The sequence below is a fragment of the Anser brachyrhynchus genome (genome assembly GCF_964034855.1).
Source record: "Anser brachyrhynchus genome assembly, chromosome: 5".
Taxonomy (NCBI): domain Eukaryota; kingdom Metazoa; phylum Chordata; class Aves; order Anseriformes; family Anatidae; genus Anser; species Anser brachyrhynchus.
The window spans coordinates 48704747-48723587 of NC_137699.1; the positions used below are offsets into that span (position 1 = coordinate 48704747).

Sequence of the window (18841 nt, forward strand, 5' to 3'; positions counted from 1 at the left end):
TAAACGTAGCTGTGAGAAAAAGAAAATTGGAATGTAATTATATAATTTCTCATTATTTTAAGTTAAAGGACATGGAAGCATTATTCATACTTTTATATATGACTCAGCTCAGGCCTTTATAAATAGTGAACAGTGGAATGAAAAGCAGCACTAAAAGCTCCTGATTTTCGTCTCACATAACAAAAGATAAGCAGGACATAAAAAAGAGGCTAAAGAGATACTGAAGTATATTCTACCTTATTAGTGGTGATTTTTCAGGGGTAGAATTTGCAGCTTCTGTAGTGCGTTGATGCACTAACAGTGCATCTTCTGTAGAGAAGCTTGGGTTACTCAGCCAGTCCAGGTCTGCAGGTGAAGAGAAGTCTGAGATCAGTACAAATAAGCTTGCTGTGTTTTTTTAAAGTTAGGGATTAATCTAGCCAGCAGACAGTTAAATTTGCAGCAAATGTCACTAAGTCATGCGTAATAGTTGAGCACACTAGAGAGCAGTCCATGAAATTTCCATTTAGCAGAACAATAGGTTTCAACTGGGTAAAATATTTAAGAGTTGGGATTTTCTTGTGACATCAATCGAAGCTTTTAAAGAGACACTGTGTAGCAATACGTAGAAGTTCTTTCTGAAAGCAGGTAGTATGTTTCATATCCTGCTATATACTTTAAAAAAATTATCTTCCCAATATTAATTTTTAACATTTAAGGATTCTAACTTAGTAAAATTGGAAAAAAAGACAGGATAAATTACTTAAGAAACGTAGTTAATAAATGAAATGCAACTTACGCAGATTTAGAAAATTACAGAATGTACTTTACTTGCTGTATGGAAAATATTTTAAACACAATTTTATTGATAGGGATACCCATTACTGATAAGAATACTCAAGTGCTTTATACAAGGTCAAAACACGGCACTGGATTCTCAGTTCTCTAACCACTGAGATACCATTACCCTTGGATACAGCGTGAGAAAAGGCTAATTGGTGCTCATGTTGATGCATTAATCAGCATTTAGCATTGAGACCGCAACCATTTCAGCTATCAGATCAGGTCAGATGTTGACAGGCTGTAGAAAGTGGACTTTCTGACCTAATTTTACTGATATTAAAACTTCTATGAAAGAATTCTAGAAATGAAATCTCTATGAAAACTGTTAAGTGTGTGAACTTTTCTAACATTAAACAGAAATTGTTACTTAGCATAAGCACAGAATTTATCAGCAGCCTTTCTGGTGCCATTCCATGGGAGATAACGAAAGGAACAAATTTTGTCTCCCTGCCTGTTCTCTATGCTCTTCACAACCATTTTTGCCTCAGCGTTCTTCCTGTCACATTCTTGTCTTTGTGCTTTTGACCATGCTGACCTCTAATCCTTAAATAGCATGAACTCATTGTCTGCCAAGCCATACATCTCTCCTCCTTCAAAAGTATTTCTTTCAGAAATATCTCTTCATACCAAAATTCTTTCTTCTGTCTCGTGTCTCTGTTGTCCACAAAAGGATTTAAAATGGAGCAGGCTGCAGAACAGTTTGCTAACCTAAGATAAACTCATCACGTACATATATAATCAAGCAAAGCTCCAGTTGTCACTTCCCAAGAGTTGGCCCTAGCCAGCGAAGAACAAGCACCCCTGGGGAGGGCTGCCCTCCCTGGGCCATGCCAAGCCTCCATCCATCTCCACGCAGAGAAGAGCCCCAGGCAGCACACTGCAGAGCACTGCCGAGCATCATGCTTTCCATCACCAAAGCACAAGACAGAGTGAAAGATAAAAATTCAGCTGTCTAATCTGTATGCATACGATTGTATCCGTGTGCCTGGCAATGGAACTGCCACACCTATGGCAAATGCTACCACACTTCGTTGCAAATATGCACCAAAATCCTTTTTTTTTTTTTTCCTCCTCCAGGGAAATACTTAAAATACATTAACACAAAGTTACAATAACAATCAAGACCTTAAAACCATTATTACTTATTTAAAACATGCTAAAAACCTATTACTTAATTCAATTGAATTTAAATTAATCCACTGTGGCAGAAGCCACATCTTAAATATGCGTGTCTGATTCTAAACCTATAAATCTACCACAAAGCATTCAACCAAAACTTTTGGTGAGCTTAAAGGGGAAAGACTTATGCTGGCTAATATCCAAGCAACATGTGACTTGCCTATCAAAATAATTATTCCCCCTGCTGGGGAATAAAGCGTTCTGCAATAATAAGTTCGCATTTCAATCCTGCAAGAGATGTATTAAGAAACAACCAAGAATCAGAATTACTTCTTAGAATAATTTTATTCAGCATTTTTCATGAAATCCCAGAATGTCTCTCAGGGATAATTCTGTAACCATACCATATGCGAAACACACAAGGCTTCTGTAACTTCCTACACCTGATAACTGCATACCCAAATTGAGTTAATTCAATAAATGTCACATGCTAGGGTGCTGCCTTATGCCTGAGATTCCTGAAGTATATTTATTAAATATGATGCCGATTTAAAAATGGGTATCTTCCATATATTCAATTATTTCTGCTCATTTTGGTTTTGAAGAAGCGATGTAAAGGAATGCAGGAACAAACGGTAACCCTACCACATCTTTCCACTGGTCACGCTCTGTCTTCCTTATACACAGACAAATTCAGAGATTAATCAGTCCCGAGCACTCCTCTTTTAGGTAAACACAACCAATTTGTGCATAAGGTTTTTTATTCATTTACAGAAATAAAGGAGAAATTCAACGCCCTTAAAAAAAAAACCATCTTTGTTTTGATTTGCATAGTATCACCCAGAAGCCTTTAAGCTTCTTCTTGATAAATTACTGTTTCACTTTGCAATGTGTAATAAGTCATTTACTAGCGTTATTTATTTTGGCATAAATTAATTTATTGTAAGGTAGTTCTGTATTGATTTGAATGAAGAACTATGCTTCAAAACCACTTGAAATATATTAATACCAATACTCGTGACATTTCTTAATAACACACTGGCTTAAGCTTTTAGAAAAAAGAATTAAGCTAAGACAGAATGGTTAAATAAATTGTTTTAAGCATACAGAGTTGTTGGTGATGAAATTCAGATTTCAAGACTTATGAGATCCAGACCATTAGTCTAAGTCTAAGACATGTTTAAGATCTTGACCTAACATCTTCTAACATGCTGTACATCTCAAAATAAGCTTTTCGTCAATTTTGAGAGCATAGTATCTGGTCCTCCAAAGATTAACGCAGATAATGCATTTTACAATATTACTTGACCATGTAAACACTTTAGATACAGAGCAGCCCAAAATAGGAAAAAAATGTCTGCATACAACAAGTATGCTAAATTTTATAACCTCGAGCATTAAGGCACTACGTTCCAAGCAATTTCCAAATGGAGATATGGATCTTTAGCAGGACTAGGAGCTTCGGTCTTAAAAACTGAAAAATAAAAACCCTCTGATACATTACTTCTTAAAATGGCATTATTGGCATTATTGATTACATTGACAAAATGAACAGAGAAGAAATTAAACAAAGAAAGTAGTAAAGCTTCCGCTGCTTTAGAAGACACAATAGAAGCAGGAGCTGATCAAACATACAAATTTCCTTGAGGCACAAAACACGCTTGGAGTCTACAAGTCAGTTTAAACAGAGCTTATACCTGATTTGGCAGAAGAGTGGAAAACAGTTATCTTTATATTTCTCTGCTTAAAAGGCTGTTCTAAGAGAGGAACCACATTTTTAAATAAAGAGGGAGTTGGCAAAATTTTCACTTTCCTCCCTTGAAGTCAATAAATTAATTTTGCAGCTTACAAAAGAATGAAGCCTGGGTTTCTGAGCTGTCCCCTAAATCCCTTACACTCTCCCCCACTGCTGCAGCTCCAGGAACTATCGGAGCTCTCCAGACCCTCCTGCTTTCCCACATCCCCTCACTATCAGCTGGGCAAGAGGCAGCCTGTGCTGTATCACTAATCTCTGAAGATGTTTATTAGTTGGCTAATGTGCATATGCTCAGTGCCAAGTAGTTCAATTCATGTTACAGCCTCTCTCTCAACAGTGCCACTTGCCTAGATTTATGTTTTCTAAGCAAGTGCAGATTTTCACAGATCCCTATTTTTGTGACTTTTCTCTCCCGTTCACAATGAATTTTATTGAAAGGGTTAAAACTCCTGAGGGGGAAGAGAGATATTGAGGAAGCAGGCTGGCAGATAGGTGCAGAGCAAGCATGTATGAGAATGATTTCCATAGGAAATTTGCATTAAATATAGCAAAATAACATTTACTATCACCATTAACTTTTATTAACAAACTTCTAAGATGTTATTTTGACTTAACTTTACCTGCAAGTATCTGTTATTCCCCTACAGATGTGAAGTCCCTCACTAAACCTGGTACAGCATGCTTATGGCAGTAAGCACAAGCAGAGTAACATTTATTTTTCATAGGTCAAATTATTGTTTTAGTGCCTCACAGGAAATCTCACCTTGAGAACTGGAGTCATAAACATTAATCCCCTGACAGGCTAAGCTTGGTTCTACCTGAACAGATGAGATCAAATTGTGTTTTTAAAATACTGAAGAATCACACTGCAAGAACAAACTCCCCCTAGCACAGTCAATATGCCTCTGTGGACACACCAGTACAATGTTTAGAATTCTCCAACTACAGTGTTTTCTGAACAATTCAATCAAACTGACCTGATACTCTGGAAAGAACTGAACAAATTTTTCCATTACGCAACATGCAAGTCCAAACCTCCTTGTAAATCTCCAGTTAATCAGTTAGGTGGATACAAATATTTCAAACTTTAAAACTCTACCGCTTCATTCCTTTTTTGTCAGACATCTAAAAAGTTCAGTATTTTCACAGACCAGATCTATGCTCTTACAGAAAATAAAATAAAAGACAATTTTTTGGTGATAATATGCATGCACTTACTATTCTTCCATTCCACCATCTATATTCTTGAGCACAAGAGTAGAAGTAAACCAATGGCACTTTTTTAAACCTTCCCAAGTTACATATATATATTTACATGCATAATATATATGTAGTGTGTGCATATATATAAACTATATATAGTGTGTGTATATATATATATATATATATAGTGCATGTCTAAGGGGCATTTTTAAGAGTTTTATGAAGACCTTCAGTTGCCTTTCCAAATGCTGAAAATGTGCTTTCGGCAAAAATCACTGTATCATAGTAACTACAGAATACTTTAGATTGTAAACAACGCAGTGCATAATGCTTACTACTGTCAGGGGGTTAATTATTACCACTGCTCTGTTCAGTATGGCTACTGATAAATTTGTGGTCTACCTTTTACCAAAAAGTAATTAAACCTGATAATATAATTGTAAGAAACCATATACAAAATTACTTTTGCAGCTCAGCATTCTAGCAGGATAGGATGAGTGTACAGCAATACTTCTGTTTCAGGCAGCACATATATTTATAAATGATTTATGAAAGTTTGTAAGAATATCAGACAGAGGTCAGAAGAATGAAATATGATGACAGTGTTTACATTACCACCTAATTTCTTATGATGAAACTATAAAGCTGTCCTAAATGACCGCTAAAGACACCCCAGTTTTGCATATCATGTTAAAAAACACATATTCGGTGATCTCGGTATCATGATGGACTTTGGCTTCATCTCAGCTCTGAGGAAAGAGAATCATCTAACAGACAGATACCAAAGTTGCCTGTCAAGTTCTCAAGTTCTCACAAGCTGAACGTGTGAAATTTGATATATGCCACCATTAATGTGGTTCTGAGTTAATACTTAATTTTTATAACTCATACTGAAATGCGATAGTTGAAGTACAAAATTGCGTAAAACAGAGTGAACAAAAGATGGTCCTTAAAGTTTTGTCAATAATTCTGATACAAAAAGCTTCTAGTAGACTATAACATATCTCCTAAACAATGCTAAAACCGAAATGTAGATCTGAAAGTACGTCTTAACATCTTTTTCTGTGTGACTTGATCTTCCAGACAGGTGGTCTGCAGTGACACAGACTGCATAACAAACCTGAAGGCTCTGTTCCCAGGGTTTTAAAATGTAAGCAAAGGCCTCCCTGCTAGCGCAATATTACTGTACATCTGCTTGGCACAGCAGCTCCTCTCTTCCTAGAAGCTATAATTTGGGATATTATGCCCCCTGTTCCCTGCACCAAGTGCCGTTACCAGAAAGGCTCGCCAACATGGCTGAAGCATCTCTGTACTGGCAGGCTGAGTATCAACAGGTGCAATGCCATCAGGGCAAAATGCAGAACTTGCTAGGAGGTGGGAAGAATATACCCCAGCATTTATTCCTAAAAGCTCCTAAAACTCACCATAATGACTGGACCAAACATACAAGAAATTTATGCCAGGAATTATCTTAGAGTTTTCTCTTGCTGTGGTGTCTAGAGGACAGGCAAGGGCAGTGGAAGATAGCAAACAAAAAGCATAGTTCAAAACACCTCCCAGTAGAACTAACGCACGTTGTGACTGAATGCATACTTCATAGAGTTTCACAATACACCACGTAGCGTTCTTTGCTCATTTAATAAAACTCATTAGACAGCAACCATGGCAGTCAAAAGATCAAGCTGAATCATATTTTCAGTCATAAAGTTCCCAAAACGATCCATTACAACTGAAACTTAATAAGGAAACTGAGGAAACAGTATTCTTTTTTAAATTCTCTAAGGCTAGCGGGGGGGGGGGGGGGGTAACAACAAACAAGCTCATTTGCTGCATGAAATAAACCCCACCTTCCCCACCACCCCCGCGGCCGTGCGCGCCCTTCCCCAGGTGAGCGTTTCCCCAGCCACGCCTCCAGCAGACAACTGGAAACAAACCTGCGCGCACCCCGCCCACACCTCAGGTGTCCCTACTTCAGGCTCTCTCCAAATTTACACCGCAAAAGGGAACTTTGTTCACCAGTACGATAACTTTATTCAAAGCGGCACCGCGTGCTAAGTTTTCTCGCAGTCTCCCCTCGGACCGCGCAGCCCCACGCAGCGGAGGGAGGAGCCGGCGGCGAGGGCACCCCGCCCCGTGCAGCAGAGCGCCCAGAGGCGGGCCTGGCAGGCGGGGACCTGCTCTGCCGAGCTCCCGGCTCCCCGGGGACCCCACACGCAGCCCGGTCCCGCCGCGGTGCCGCTCACGGCCGGCGCAGGAAGCTCCGTGCGGCGGCCACTGGAAGCGGAAGGGCTTCCCCGCGGAGCGCTGCCGGGAGGAAGGGTTCCCCGAGGGTTTTACCTTTCCTGGAGCCCTCGCTGCTGCCGGCTGGGGTCTCCCCGGGCTCGGCGGCACCGGCAAAGGCCGGGAACAGCGCCATAGCCCCGCTCACCGCCCGCGCTGCCTGCCAGAGCTGCCCCGCGGAGCGAAGGGGCAAGATGGCGCCGCGGCGCCGGGCCTGCTGGGAGATGTAGTTCGCCTGCCCCGCCTCCCAAAATGGCGGGCGGCCCGCGGTGGGCGTTGAGCGAGGAAGGTGTCTGCGCTGGGGGCGTCGTATATTCTCCGGGCCTCCGCTGACGGGACTGAAGGAGGGGATTACTGTTCAGCCCGCGGGGAAAAGATGGAGATGGGGTTTCCATAGCCAAAAGCAGCCTTTTCTTCCTTGCTACCCCGTTTTCCGTCATGCACCACGCTGGGAGTGAAGCCCCAACTGAAGGTCTGTCTGGCCAGAGAGCCTGCCTCAAATGGTGGTAGTGCAGGCTTAAGGAAGAAATAAACTCCTGCAATCAGCAGTTTTTAAGTCCCCTGACCAGTGGGGACACCATTCACATTTAATAGAATCATTGAATATGCCCTCCGTAAAGGAACTGGGAAAATAATGAACAGTCTTATGGTTTTGACTACTTGGGCAGGATGTTACACTTGAGTTACATATTGTATAAAATAGTAATTCCTTTTTTTTTTTTTTCTTCCCTCAGGCTTAATTCTTGAATTGTAAGACAAACAAACAAACAAACAAAGTCTGCATGGTCTTATACACCGTTATGATAACTCACTTTAGTTTTCATACTTCAGTCATCTGAGGAGACAAGCTTGCTTTTTTTCTTTGCATACCAAAACCGTTCCACAATGCCCTTGTTGAATTTTTCTGGGTTTTCTAACTGATACTATAGTACCACTGCATGACCAGAATTTCATGTAGTAATCAAGTGCACAAACAATGTACACTTGTACATCGTAGTTTGTACACACTGTAGTGTACAAACAATGCAAGTATTGTATTACTTGAAATTATAATGACTGGTTTGGTTTTGGCTCCTTTCCCAATGCCTTGTACCAATTCTGTTTCTCCTTTTGACTCTTCTGAGCTACAATGTCTTTTAGGAGCCTATTCCTGAGTGGCAAAAGATTCTCCCTTACCATATGTATCGCTATTAGGATTAGTTTCCTACAAACACTAGACACAAGCACTTTGCATTAACTAAGTTACTTCTTTTCCTGTCATTTTATAATTTATTTGTGCAATACTTAAGCAACCTTCCTCAGTCAGCTTTCCAGCTGATTATCCTGAATACTTTGTGCCAACTGCAGACTTTGTCAACTCTACATTCACTGCCTTTTGCAGCCTTTTTGCAATGTTGAACTGTCAGATCCCACAGAATTCTCTGAGTGACTTCTTCCTTTGGAAAACTAGAAAACTCTTTCTTAATCATTGTTTCCTACCTTTAATTTATTTTTAATCTATAAAGTATTATTCATTTGCTAACAACAGAAGAGAAGAATGTGAGACAGAGGGAGAAGAGGATTCAGAACAAAATAGTAGTCATCATCACTGATAGTCTGGAAGTCATCAAACGTGTGTGGTTAAGAAGAGCAGGGCCTGACTGCCAACTTGGAAAGAACTGACTTTAAAATTTATGTTCACATAATGATGTTTAGCAATGCTTTTGTTCAAGTGTATTAACATCTGTCACGTTTTGAAGTAAAATATTAGAATGTGCAAATGCAGTGAGTAATATATAGAAACATATATCTGCCTAAAACCGATACAGAAGATAGAAGGAAAAATCTAAAATAATCACATTACCAATTTGTGACTAAACTCTGAAGAGACAATTTCAAAAAGAATTATCTTGTCACGCGCAATTTCTAGCCTTTTTCCTGAGAACAGAAAGTCTATGTAATTATGCTACTTGAACAAGCATTTGTCCTCTGTCTGCCTGGCACAATTTCTCCAGGTAGTTTTAGAACTCATGACCAATTTCAACCAAATTTAACAGGATGTTACAGATTATTACGTTTCTGCAAATTGCATGACAACAGGTGGCAATCTAGAGCAGGGTTTTCAATGGTAGGAAAACTCCAATGTGCACAGAGCTCTTAATGCGAGTCTAAACTACTGGGAAAGTTCAGTCAGAACTCTCCTGGTCATGGAAATATTTGTTATAATCTTATTTGGGTAGGTAATGAAATATGTAAAAATTCATTCTGTAAACTTCAGTACTAGGAAAACTACCACTTTTTTATAGAAAATTGATTACTTACCTGTTTTCTTAAGGACCAGACTCAAAGCCCATTCAAGATACTGATGTTCTAGATGCCAAATAAACTAAACTGATTTCATAATAAAAGCATTCAGTTTATTTGCCAAAATGTTGTTATTCATATTGTCTCTCAGATGTTCATAATGATTGTAATTTATAACTTCTCGGCAAAGCAAATACAGAAAGAGATTTATTTTTTTTTTCTGTGAGTAAATTAAATGCCCAGAGAATAAAAATCCGAAATACAAATTTATGAACGGATTCCCTAGAAATCAGCCATAATTATGGATAAAGAGAGGGATAAATTAACTAAGGGTGTTGTTATTATACATGTATTTCTATGACATCACAAATCAAAGACTCATTTAACACTACTACAAACATATTTAACACTACCACATCAATGTGGGCAACATTTCCCATTATCACAAGTGGAAATTAAACTTGTGTGAACTTTGCTTTTAGATTATCCTATTTATTTATATATGTAGTTCCTATTTACTATTGGTAACAATTGATTTTGTAGTAAAATCTTTTATCTTGACATTTCCTTGACCTACTGAGTAAGCAATGGCAATCTTGATAAAATGCAGTCTTTTTCAGCATATTTAGCCCTGCATTTAACAAGTTTTTGCAGCTTTTGTCTTAAAAACCCTGCAAAAATGCATTTATAACTATAAATACATTAATGAAAATGTTGTTTTCCTCAACTAAGTTGAGCCAAGTCTTTTCTTAGAATTTGGTGGAGAAACCGACCAAAACACCTCTTGATATTGAACACCTAAAATAAAAAGTTACTTGAGCCACTCAGGATTGTTATTTCAGTTCTATCCCAGTAACAGCAGATCAGCAAACTTTTTACAACATGGACAAAAACACAACATCTGTCCTCAGCAGGAGTTCCTTGTTAATAATAACTAACTAACTAGAGGAATTAGTAAGTTCCTCTTTGTATTTTCAGTCTGCTTTTTACATTGTGCCCACCTATTTAACATATTGAAGTGTGGTATAGTTAATGCTTTTATTAATAATACTTTTTAAGGATTTTTATTATAATTATTTGAAAAGCCTTAGGGTGGATAATGTACTGAGATGCCGAAGAGATGTAACAGTTTTCAGTAGATTTGGATTTTGAGTTCTTTTGTATATTTTGACAAAAATCATAACATTTAAGGGAAAGACCTCTCATCATCTCCATAATATTTTCATTATTCCAATAAGATTGTAATAGATATTTGTGAATCCGACTTCTGGGAAATGGGTGCCATGTGAAGCAGTAACTCAGGGCCTGGAAGGCCACAGCAGGCCAGTTTGGTTCTTGGCTTCACATATTCACAGTTTGCTCCGTCGCACTCTCCACACTCTAACTTTATAGTCCGTGACATCATTTCTCTTACATCTTTCATATTTTCTCTGGCTTTCTCTACACTTTCTGCTTCCTCTATAGTAAACCCTGTGGTTAGGTCTTCCTTTCACCCTGATGACTGAGGAATCCCTGTAAGGATTAGGTTACTCTCTCTAGACAACACACAGAGACTGTTTTCTTTACAGAGGTGGGTTTGTTCCCATATGTAAAAACTTACAGAACAAGCCTTAGAGTACAGCACTATAAACAGTGTAATTTAAACCACACCCAGTGGGTGTCTTGAATAAAGGCATTAGAAATAAAGCCAACCATTTGGAATAAAGGCCACACTGCACTTATTTAAAGAAATAAACATCCCTAAAATACTGTAAAATTTGCTAAGACTGTAAAAGCAGAGGTCAAATCAGGGAGGACACAAAATGAATTCTGACCAGAGTGAGAGGGATAATTGGGTTTATTTACATGCACTCTCTTCACCTTCCCTGAATGACTCCTGCATTGATAGACTGGCAGCTTCCAGCTCTGTGCTCCAGCAGCCTTCCCAAACCTCATTTACACAGCACTGAGTTCTGCTAGCATCGTTTGATCATGCTCTTCTATCATTGTAAGGATGCTCATGCAGTTTACTCCAGTAAGAAAATGCCTGTTTTTAATGACACTTTTACAATTTTCCAACAGTGAGCAAAACAGGGCGAATGTAAAACAAGGGTGTTTTAATTGTATCTCCCTGCAGTGAGACCTATGGAACACAGTGAGGTTTCTAATAACACAAGTTCCTTTTCTGATGGTGTGCCAAGTTTCCAGCCTTCCTCTACATTTTCCCAATCTCTTCTCAGGTTTCTTTCACCGAGAAATCCTTTTGTCTATGCCAACACTACTTAGATGCATTGAGATCCACTGCGTATTTTTACCAAGGGCTGATTTTTTATTGAGACCCACCCAGCACGCAGGAATGCGGCAGCTCCCATTTCAGCTCCGCCAGGTGCAGTGCACGGCCGCCAGGCTATGACCCCAGCACCATCCCGTGGCGGGTCTTGCCAGGAGAACAAGATGGAAGAGATCACCTCCTGCAGGAGCATCACGTGTTTGGGACTTGAGTGATGTCCTGATAAGGTCCCCACAGCTATTTTATTTCTTCAGGAAGAGCATTCTGTCTGCCCTTCTCTCTGGGTGCTGTGTGGGCTGGGAGAGCTATGGGGGCCCCCTGGGGTGCAGGGCAGGGTCTGGCAGCCAGGGCCTGTCCCACTGCCCCAGTCAGGAGCAGGGCAGCTGGGGGCTCTGGGACAGCCCCAGCCCTGGGAACGAGACATCTCCCTGGGGACAGGATGGGCTGAGGCCAGGCTGGGATGTGGGCCCGCGGGTGGGCCTGGCTCAGCCGTGTCCATGGCCAGGCAGGGCTGGGCTGTGGGGAGATGGAACTTGGCCCTGCTGGGGCCTTGCTGGGGCAGGGGCTGCCAGCCCTGGAGTGATGTGGGGTCCTGGGCCAGGGGCCGGTGGGAGAGCCCCACTGGGGATAAGCAGGGGTAGTGTGGCCTGGTGGTGCCCTCAGGCCCCTGACACCTTCACCCCACCCCATTCCTCTTCAGAGCTGCTGTCATACTCCCCACCTTCTTGCTGCCTCTTCTGGCTGCTCACGTGAAGGGGGAGAGGAGTGGACTTCCATGAGCTTGGATGCAGCCTGGCAGCATCCAGCTCTCTCCCCACCCATTTCTTTCCCGGGTAACCCAACTCCTGCCGTGAGCATCCTGCAGCTCTCACATCTCACACTGGTTTTTAATGATGACAGCTCCAGAATACATCTTCTAGGAAGTAATTCTTCTTAAATGTTTTGATATTATTCTTCCAGTCCCCAAAACTGACACATCAAAACTCAATGTAGTTTGATGCAAAGGCATAATAATTTTACATCTTTCAAAAACACTTTTACTGTATTTTTAAAAGGAAAAGAGCTGACTCATGTTTAGCAACAGATTCCAATTACTAACTTTCTCTTCAGATTTTAATTATATAGTGTGTTATATGTGCAGTTAGTATCCTAGGTGAGAATACTTTATAATACTGTTATTAAATTTGATGTATCATATTTTAACCACAAAATACCTGTTTTGCAGGTCAGTATGTATATGCTTTTTAGAGTCTTTTATACACAGATTTTAAAAATCATGCTACTGCTCATTAAAAATATACAATTCTACCTCCTTTTCCTCTTACAATGAATTCAATAATACATGAATAAAATCTTAGCAGTTTACATTATTAATAAAGCAGGGATATAAAACTACATGGAAGTGGTGCAAACATTTTTCCTTCAACAGAGAAAATTAAATAGAAAATAGGCATATATAAGTTGATCTTATTCGTACACACGTTATTGCTAATATTTATACAAAAGCTGTCAGGCCATCTTTCTAATGCTTTATTTTAACAAATCTGGTGATTTATATATTTACTGTTCCAGATTTTTCTATGTTTCTATTCTACTGTTCCAGATTTTTCTATCTGTAAAATCTTCAGTTATTATAAGCATTGTTATCAGATACTTGCTTGGGTAGATCAGCTTTAAAATGTACGTTTGTGATAATTGGTTCAGTGCAGCAATACATTCTGATTCTACTCTTAAAAACCCTAAATGAGGCTTTTGCACTTGATTATTCAAATTGCAAAGCTGTGCTGGCATTGAGCTCTGAACTAATGCCATGGTCAGACTGACCCTGTATGCATATATGAAACACAGTGTTACATCATACAAAACAGAAATAGCAACCAAATTATGCTGAAAAACTTTTCTTTCAAAGCCATACTCTAAAAAGGCCAATTAGGTTTTTAGGCATAAATGTCAGACTTGTCAAGTTGTAAGTGCACATATGCATATGTGAATATAAATCTATATTTCTAAATAGATCACAAAACATTAGGATCTTGATATCATTCCCTCTACATTTACTGAGAATTTTGTTGTGAACAAAACTATGCCCAGAAGAAGGAGGAGGCATTTTGCAAACATAAGCAGAAAATTCTGCTCATGAGCATTTTATACAAGCTTTCTCAGGGCAAAGACTGGAAAACTAGGTTCAGTTCTTCCTATAGAGTCAGACATGCAGTTTTATCCATTTTCTTTTTGTAGAGAAACAGAGGCAAGGAGTTTGATTCCTGAAAAAAAAATCCGTTGGGGGTGGTTGGGTATTTTTCTGCATTGTACCCTGGAGGCCCACTATCCTTCTTTCTAAGACAACAGAGTTATAGATCTTCCTGTAAGAAAAATGCATTTCACATACTTCTTTTACTCTCAAATCAAAACAAGTAAGTGTCACATGCCATGCAGACAGGAAACATCCAACTTATTGCAGCATTTTAAGGTGGCTTTGTGGCTTTCACAGATGAAGCTTCCAGTTATTGAAATGGTTTGTTTGTTTGGTTGGTTAGTTGTTTTTTTTTTTTTTGTCGTTGTTTATTTCTTTTTGGTGTCTTGGAATCTTAGCATCATATTTTTTAATTTGAGGGAGTGGTAATATCCCTGATGGACTATTCAAAATGCAGCCTACAAAACAATTAACATGCTTAAATAATCAATATTTTAAAAATAAAGAAGCTACACTGTCTACATAAAGGGATTTCCATGTTCTCTTACCCATTCCTGCAGAAGCAGTTTGCAATTCTCTTAGATTACTCATGGGTTTCATGATTTCTCAGGTAAATCCCTTGCTAATTTGTCATTAGCCTGTCCCCCAAACAAAATTGATCTGGCCATTTACCCCTGGTCTCTAACCTTTTGTGAATATATGTGTGGAAGGCATCATCTAAATCACTGAGTTCAACCCCTGCAGAAATCCCTACCATTTAAGTCTGTTCTTGGATTCCACCTTGAAATTTGGGCTTTTTCTACCCACAACTCCTGTTGCAAGACCATTCCAGAACCTTGACTTTCTGATGCTTAGACACATCCTGATTTCCTCCTTAGTCTCATTCATGCTCTGTTTATATCCATCTGCTTCTGGGCCAGTATTGTGCTATGACTTAAAATAACTCTTCCTTCACCAGGGTGCTAACCTGGGTGTAATTTATGCACAGACAGTAATCATATGCCTCTCAGCCTTTCTTCCTTTAAGCATTTTTTAAATCTATCTTCATAAGATTGGTTGTTCAGTCCACTTTTTGCACACCATGACCAATTACTACACTTGGGCATTTCAAACCTATCACTTCCTCTGGATGAATCCCCTATTATACCAGAAAATCTTGTTATTAATCCTTAAGGACATGGCCTTGTATTTTATATTAAACTTAATTTTACTCCTATTATTCCAGCCTGCTAGGTCACCTGTTTTCTAGGAATGGCATTCTTGATACAGCTCTTTTTGAGCAAGGCCTCTCAGTTTTTGTCATCAGCAAGTTTAATTAGCACATTCTTATTTTTGTGCCACTGCCTTTATTAAATAAGATTGAGCTAAATGCTGGTATAAAGATCCCCACTTGAAATTTCTCTCTGGTTTCACAGTGCCCTTTTCAGCACAGAGCTATTGTCATCCCTCTTTTAGCAGTTCTTTACCTAAGCTACATTTCTTGTGCTATTTCCTATTTCAGCTAAGAACTTAACAAGTACTGCATTTTCAAGGGCTTTACTGAGAAGGAAATCAATTGGATCTATGAGGTTTCTGTCCATAAAAATTCTGCTGTTATTAAAGTACACTCCTGATCTACCTTTAGTAAACTTGGACTACATCTTATCCTGTCTTCCCTTTATATCCATGTTGTTCACTTTTTCAAATTTTATTTTAAGGCCTCGTGCGTTATTGTAGACTAACAAAATAACTGCAAATACATCAAATGTATCAAGGCAAGTGAAGCCTGCTATATAGCACCACCACATTGCAACAGATGGATTGAAATTTCTGCCACAAGCCATAAAATTTCAAGCACAGGTTCTTTCATTAGTCAGTGATACTTCCCCAGCTGAGCAAATTCAACTCTTGTAGCTTAGTTTCTATCTCATGGTTCTTTTCATTTGTGTCTATGCTTATCTAAAAGCAAACTTATCTTTGACCTTACTTTCTACATTTTTGTACCTCCTGAAAACTGCAAAACATACTCTTTAGGTTGGGGAATGTAGCTAGACTATACGTAACCTCAGTGCTTTGCGGATCTCCCTTCTTGTGCTAGTTATCATGTGCTATCTGCATTGCTAAATAGTCCTTTGGTTTTTGCTTTACTCTTTGGAAAGATCTAGCCTTGGGTTAGGTTTGGCGAATCCTTTATTCCTGTACCTCCAAGCCTCCCAGTCATAGGTTTTTTACATTCATTCATTTCCCCTCTCCACCCCAAAATAGACCCTTCCCTTGTTTTTACCCTCACTGCTGAGGTGGTTGCTCCTCCAGCCTCCATACATGGAATGTAAATTCCAGACGGTTTTTGCATCTCTGAGTTAGATAAATTCCAGATCTCTGTCATATTTAAGCCACTGATTTATTCAGTCCATACAAATACCTCTACAAATTACCAAAAATTGTTGTTCTGGTATTAAAAAAGCCCTCAAAAACTTTAATCATTGAAACAGCTTTGTTTATTCTTCCATTCTATTTGGACTTTTCATGCAGGCGGGGATGGAGAGGAGACTGCTCTGTTTTTACTTCAAATGCAACCAGCTCTCTCTGCACCATTACTACCTACCTAAAATTAGTCTGAAATAGCACCAGTTTGTGCACAGTAAAAAAAATGATTGGTTGCCACTTAAACATCTGGTCTGTACTGGTATTAGTAGTGCATGTTTTCTATTGTACATCTTCATTTTTGTATCTCTTTTCAACCTCATCAGAAATATCCCTCATCCCCATGTTTCACCAGCCACTGAACTGTGATATTTGCAGGAGATTTTCCATTCCCCAGTTTCCATTTGTGCTGCAAAATCCAATTAATTTACCTGCCAGCAAGACTGCAAACTTTTCTCCAGACTTATCTAGAAAACTTCAATTTCTAAATAATTTCACATAGGTGTCCATTATTGGTATAGAGAAGTTTTATCACCAGACAATATGTATAATGCTTGAGTTGTATGCAATGCCATCTGTCTGACAGAATGCTGACTGCTGTCACTAGAAAATCAATATGACCAGAATTGAAACTGGTTGATATACACACAGTAAAAACAATCTACAATGTAATGAACTGAAATCCTGCTGTCCTGAACTATTACCGTGCTCTTTCAGCACACTGAGAATTATTATGCCTACAAAAACAGCAGTTTAACATACCTACATTATGGATATCATCGCTAAGTCACAATAATATATTAACTGGGACTAATCAACTATATATTTATTAAAATGAAAAACTCTATTTTATAAGCAGTGAAAGTCTTTTTATACAAACTGCAATTATTCTACTGAAGTGTTGTTACTTTTGACCTGAAAAACTGCAATGTGCTGCACAACCTTGAGAAGAGAATGCATAGGCAAGTACACCCAGTAAGCACTATAACAGCATTAGGATATTTAATTTTCATGTAGAGAAGAAAGGACATTAATTTTATTTTTATGGTCCTCCTTCAAAGGTACAACCATGCTTCTTCCATACAATTCTTTTTCACCTTACCTGTCCTTCAGTGTTTTTCTACACCAATTAAATTACATAAAAGCAGCTCTTTTGGCTTAGAAGGCTAGGAAAAAACAAAACAAAACACATGCACAAAAACAAACAGCTGTACATGCATCAAATGTACTAAGAGGAGAAATAATGGTGATGGTAATTCAAGCCTAGTTCTTAGGGCAATAAAATAACCTAGGACAGAATAATATGAATATGCATGTATCTTCATCAGGGTATGAGTGGAAATGTATGTCTATACAATTTTGTATTTGATAGCTTATTTTATACACACATACATGAGTACAGCAGCTTGAATTTTGCAGATTTCCAAGAAAATTAATGATGTCTCAAATCTGCTACTCAGTCTGTACCGCAAACATGTATGTACACAACTTCATCGTAATGTTTGCCACAGTCTTCTTCCCTACATGAGCAGGAGACTGGAGCAGCTTCTGAAGCTGCTTCCAATCTGACTTGTGCTACAACCCGGTATGTATTCTCTCTCCCTCCAGAATTTTCTCTCTCACACACTATTTCATATCCAAACATGCACAAAAATGGAAGATAATCCTTTGTCAAATAGCTTGCAGTATAAATCTGTCTCCCATATATACATATGTCCTTTTTGGTACACAAACTCAGGATGACCATCACCACACATGACCAGTTGCTTACAGATGCCCAGTCACAGGGGTTCTCTTTCTTTTTCCACTCACTCAGCATTGTACGATGCTCATTTACCTCACTTTCCATCCCACATATTCTCCTCCCCCTCAATAAATGTTACTTTCTTTTTTTCCTCCCCTTGGATTCATCACCACTTTCTCTCAGCTCATCTATTTTGTTCAAAGCTGCTGGGCTTCCGTGAAGCCTGAGCCTATATTCACAAGTGCACCCATTATCTGAAATACTCTTTACCCTTCTGGCCATAAGTAAGTCCTTTTTGGTCAGAGGACTTCTCACCTATTTTTATGACTTCACTTTTGGCAGCATATGAAATCCACCCCCAGAAATACAAGGTTGGACTTATCACTGGGATGGAACTAGGGATTACTAAGACAAAGGAAACCACCACTTGAGCAGTACAGGCTAGACCTTGCAAAAGAAGCATTACGTGTACATCAGGTGGGTGAGGGAATGTGATAAATACATGGAATGTGAAAGGGTATCTTCTTCTTCATTTTTATCTGTCTATCGGTCTGGCTGTGTTTACTCTGCTTCCCAAATACTGTGTGCCTCTCTGCAAAAGGAGCAAGGTGGGAGACGTTCGAATTGGCCTTGAGAGATAAGACCTCTCTAAATATCTAATCATTCCTGAGCGGTCAAGCATTGGAAACTTAAAGCCCATAGCCAACAAAGAAGTGCAGCAGAGCTTGTAATGAGTGACTCCATGAATGAAGAAGCCAGATGATTGAT

General features: G+C 39.1%; 1 protein-coding gene across 2 annotated transcripts in view; it reads right to left on the reverse strand.

Moving 5' to 3' along the window:
- Positions 1-9668, reverse strand: part of NRDE2 (NRDE-2, necessary for RNA interference, domain containing) — a 32087-nt gene extending 22419 nt beyond the window's left edge. The window contains exons 1-2 of one of the 2 annotated variants that reach the window (XR_013951859.1): positions 7238-9668; positions 237-345 (exon numbers count right to left, since the gene is read on the reverse strand). Coding sequence is in view for 1 of the 2 variants with exons in the window: in XM_080593782.1 (XP_080449908.1) it covers positions 237-345; positions 7238-7316 (188 nt within the window). In the remaining variant the exon portion in view is untranslated. The remainder of the gene's footprint in view (positions 1-236; positions 346-7237) is intronic. The other variant, XM_080593782.1, reaches the window with a different exon arrangement.
- Between the last annotated feature and the right edge of the window lie 9173 nt (positions 9669-18841).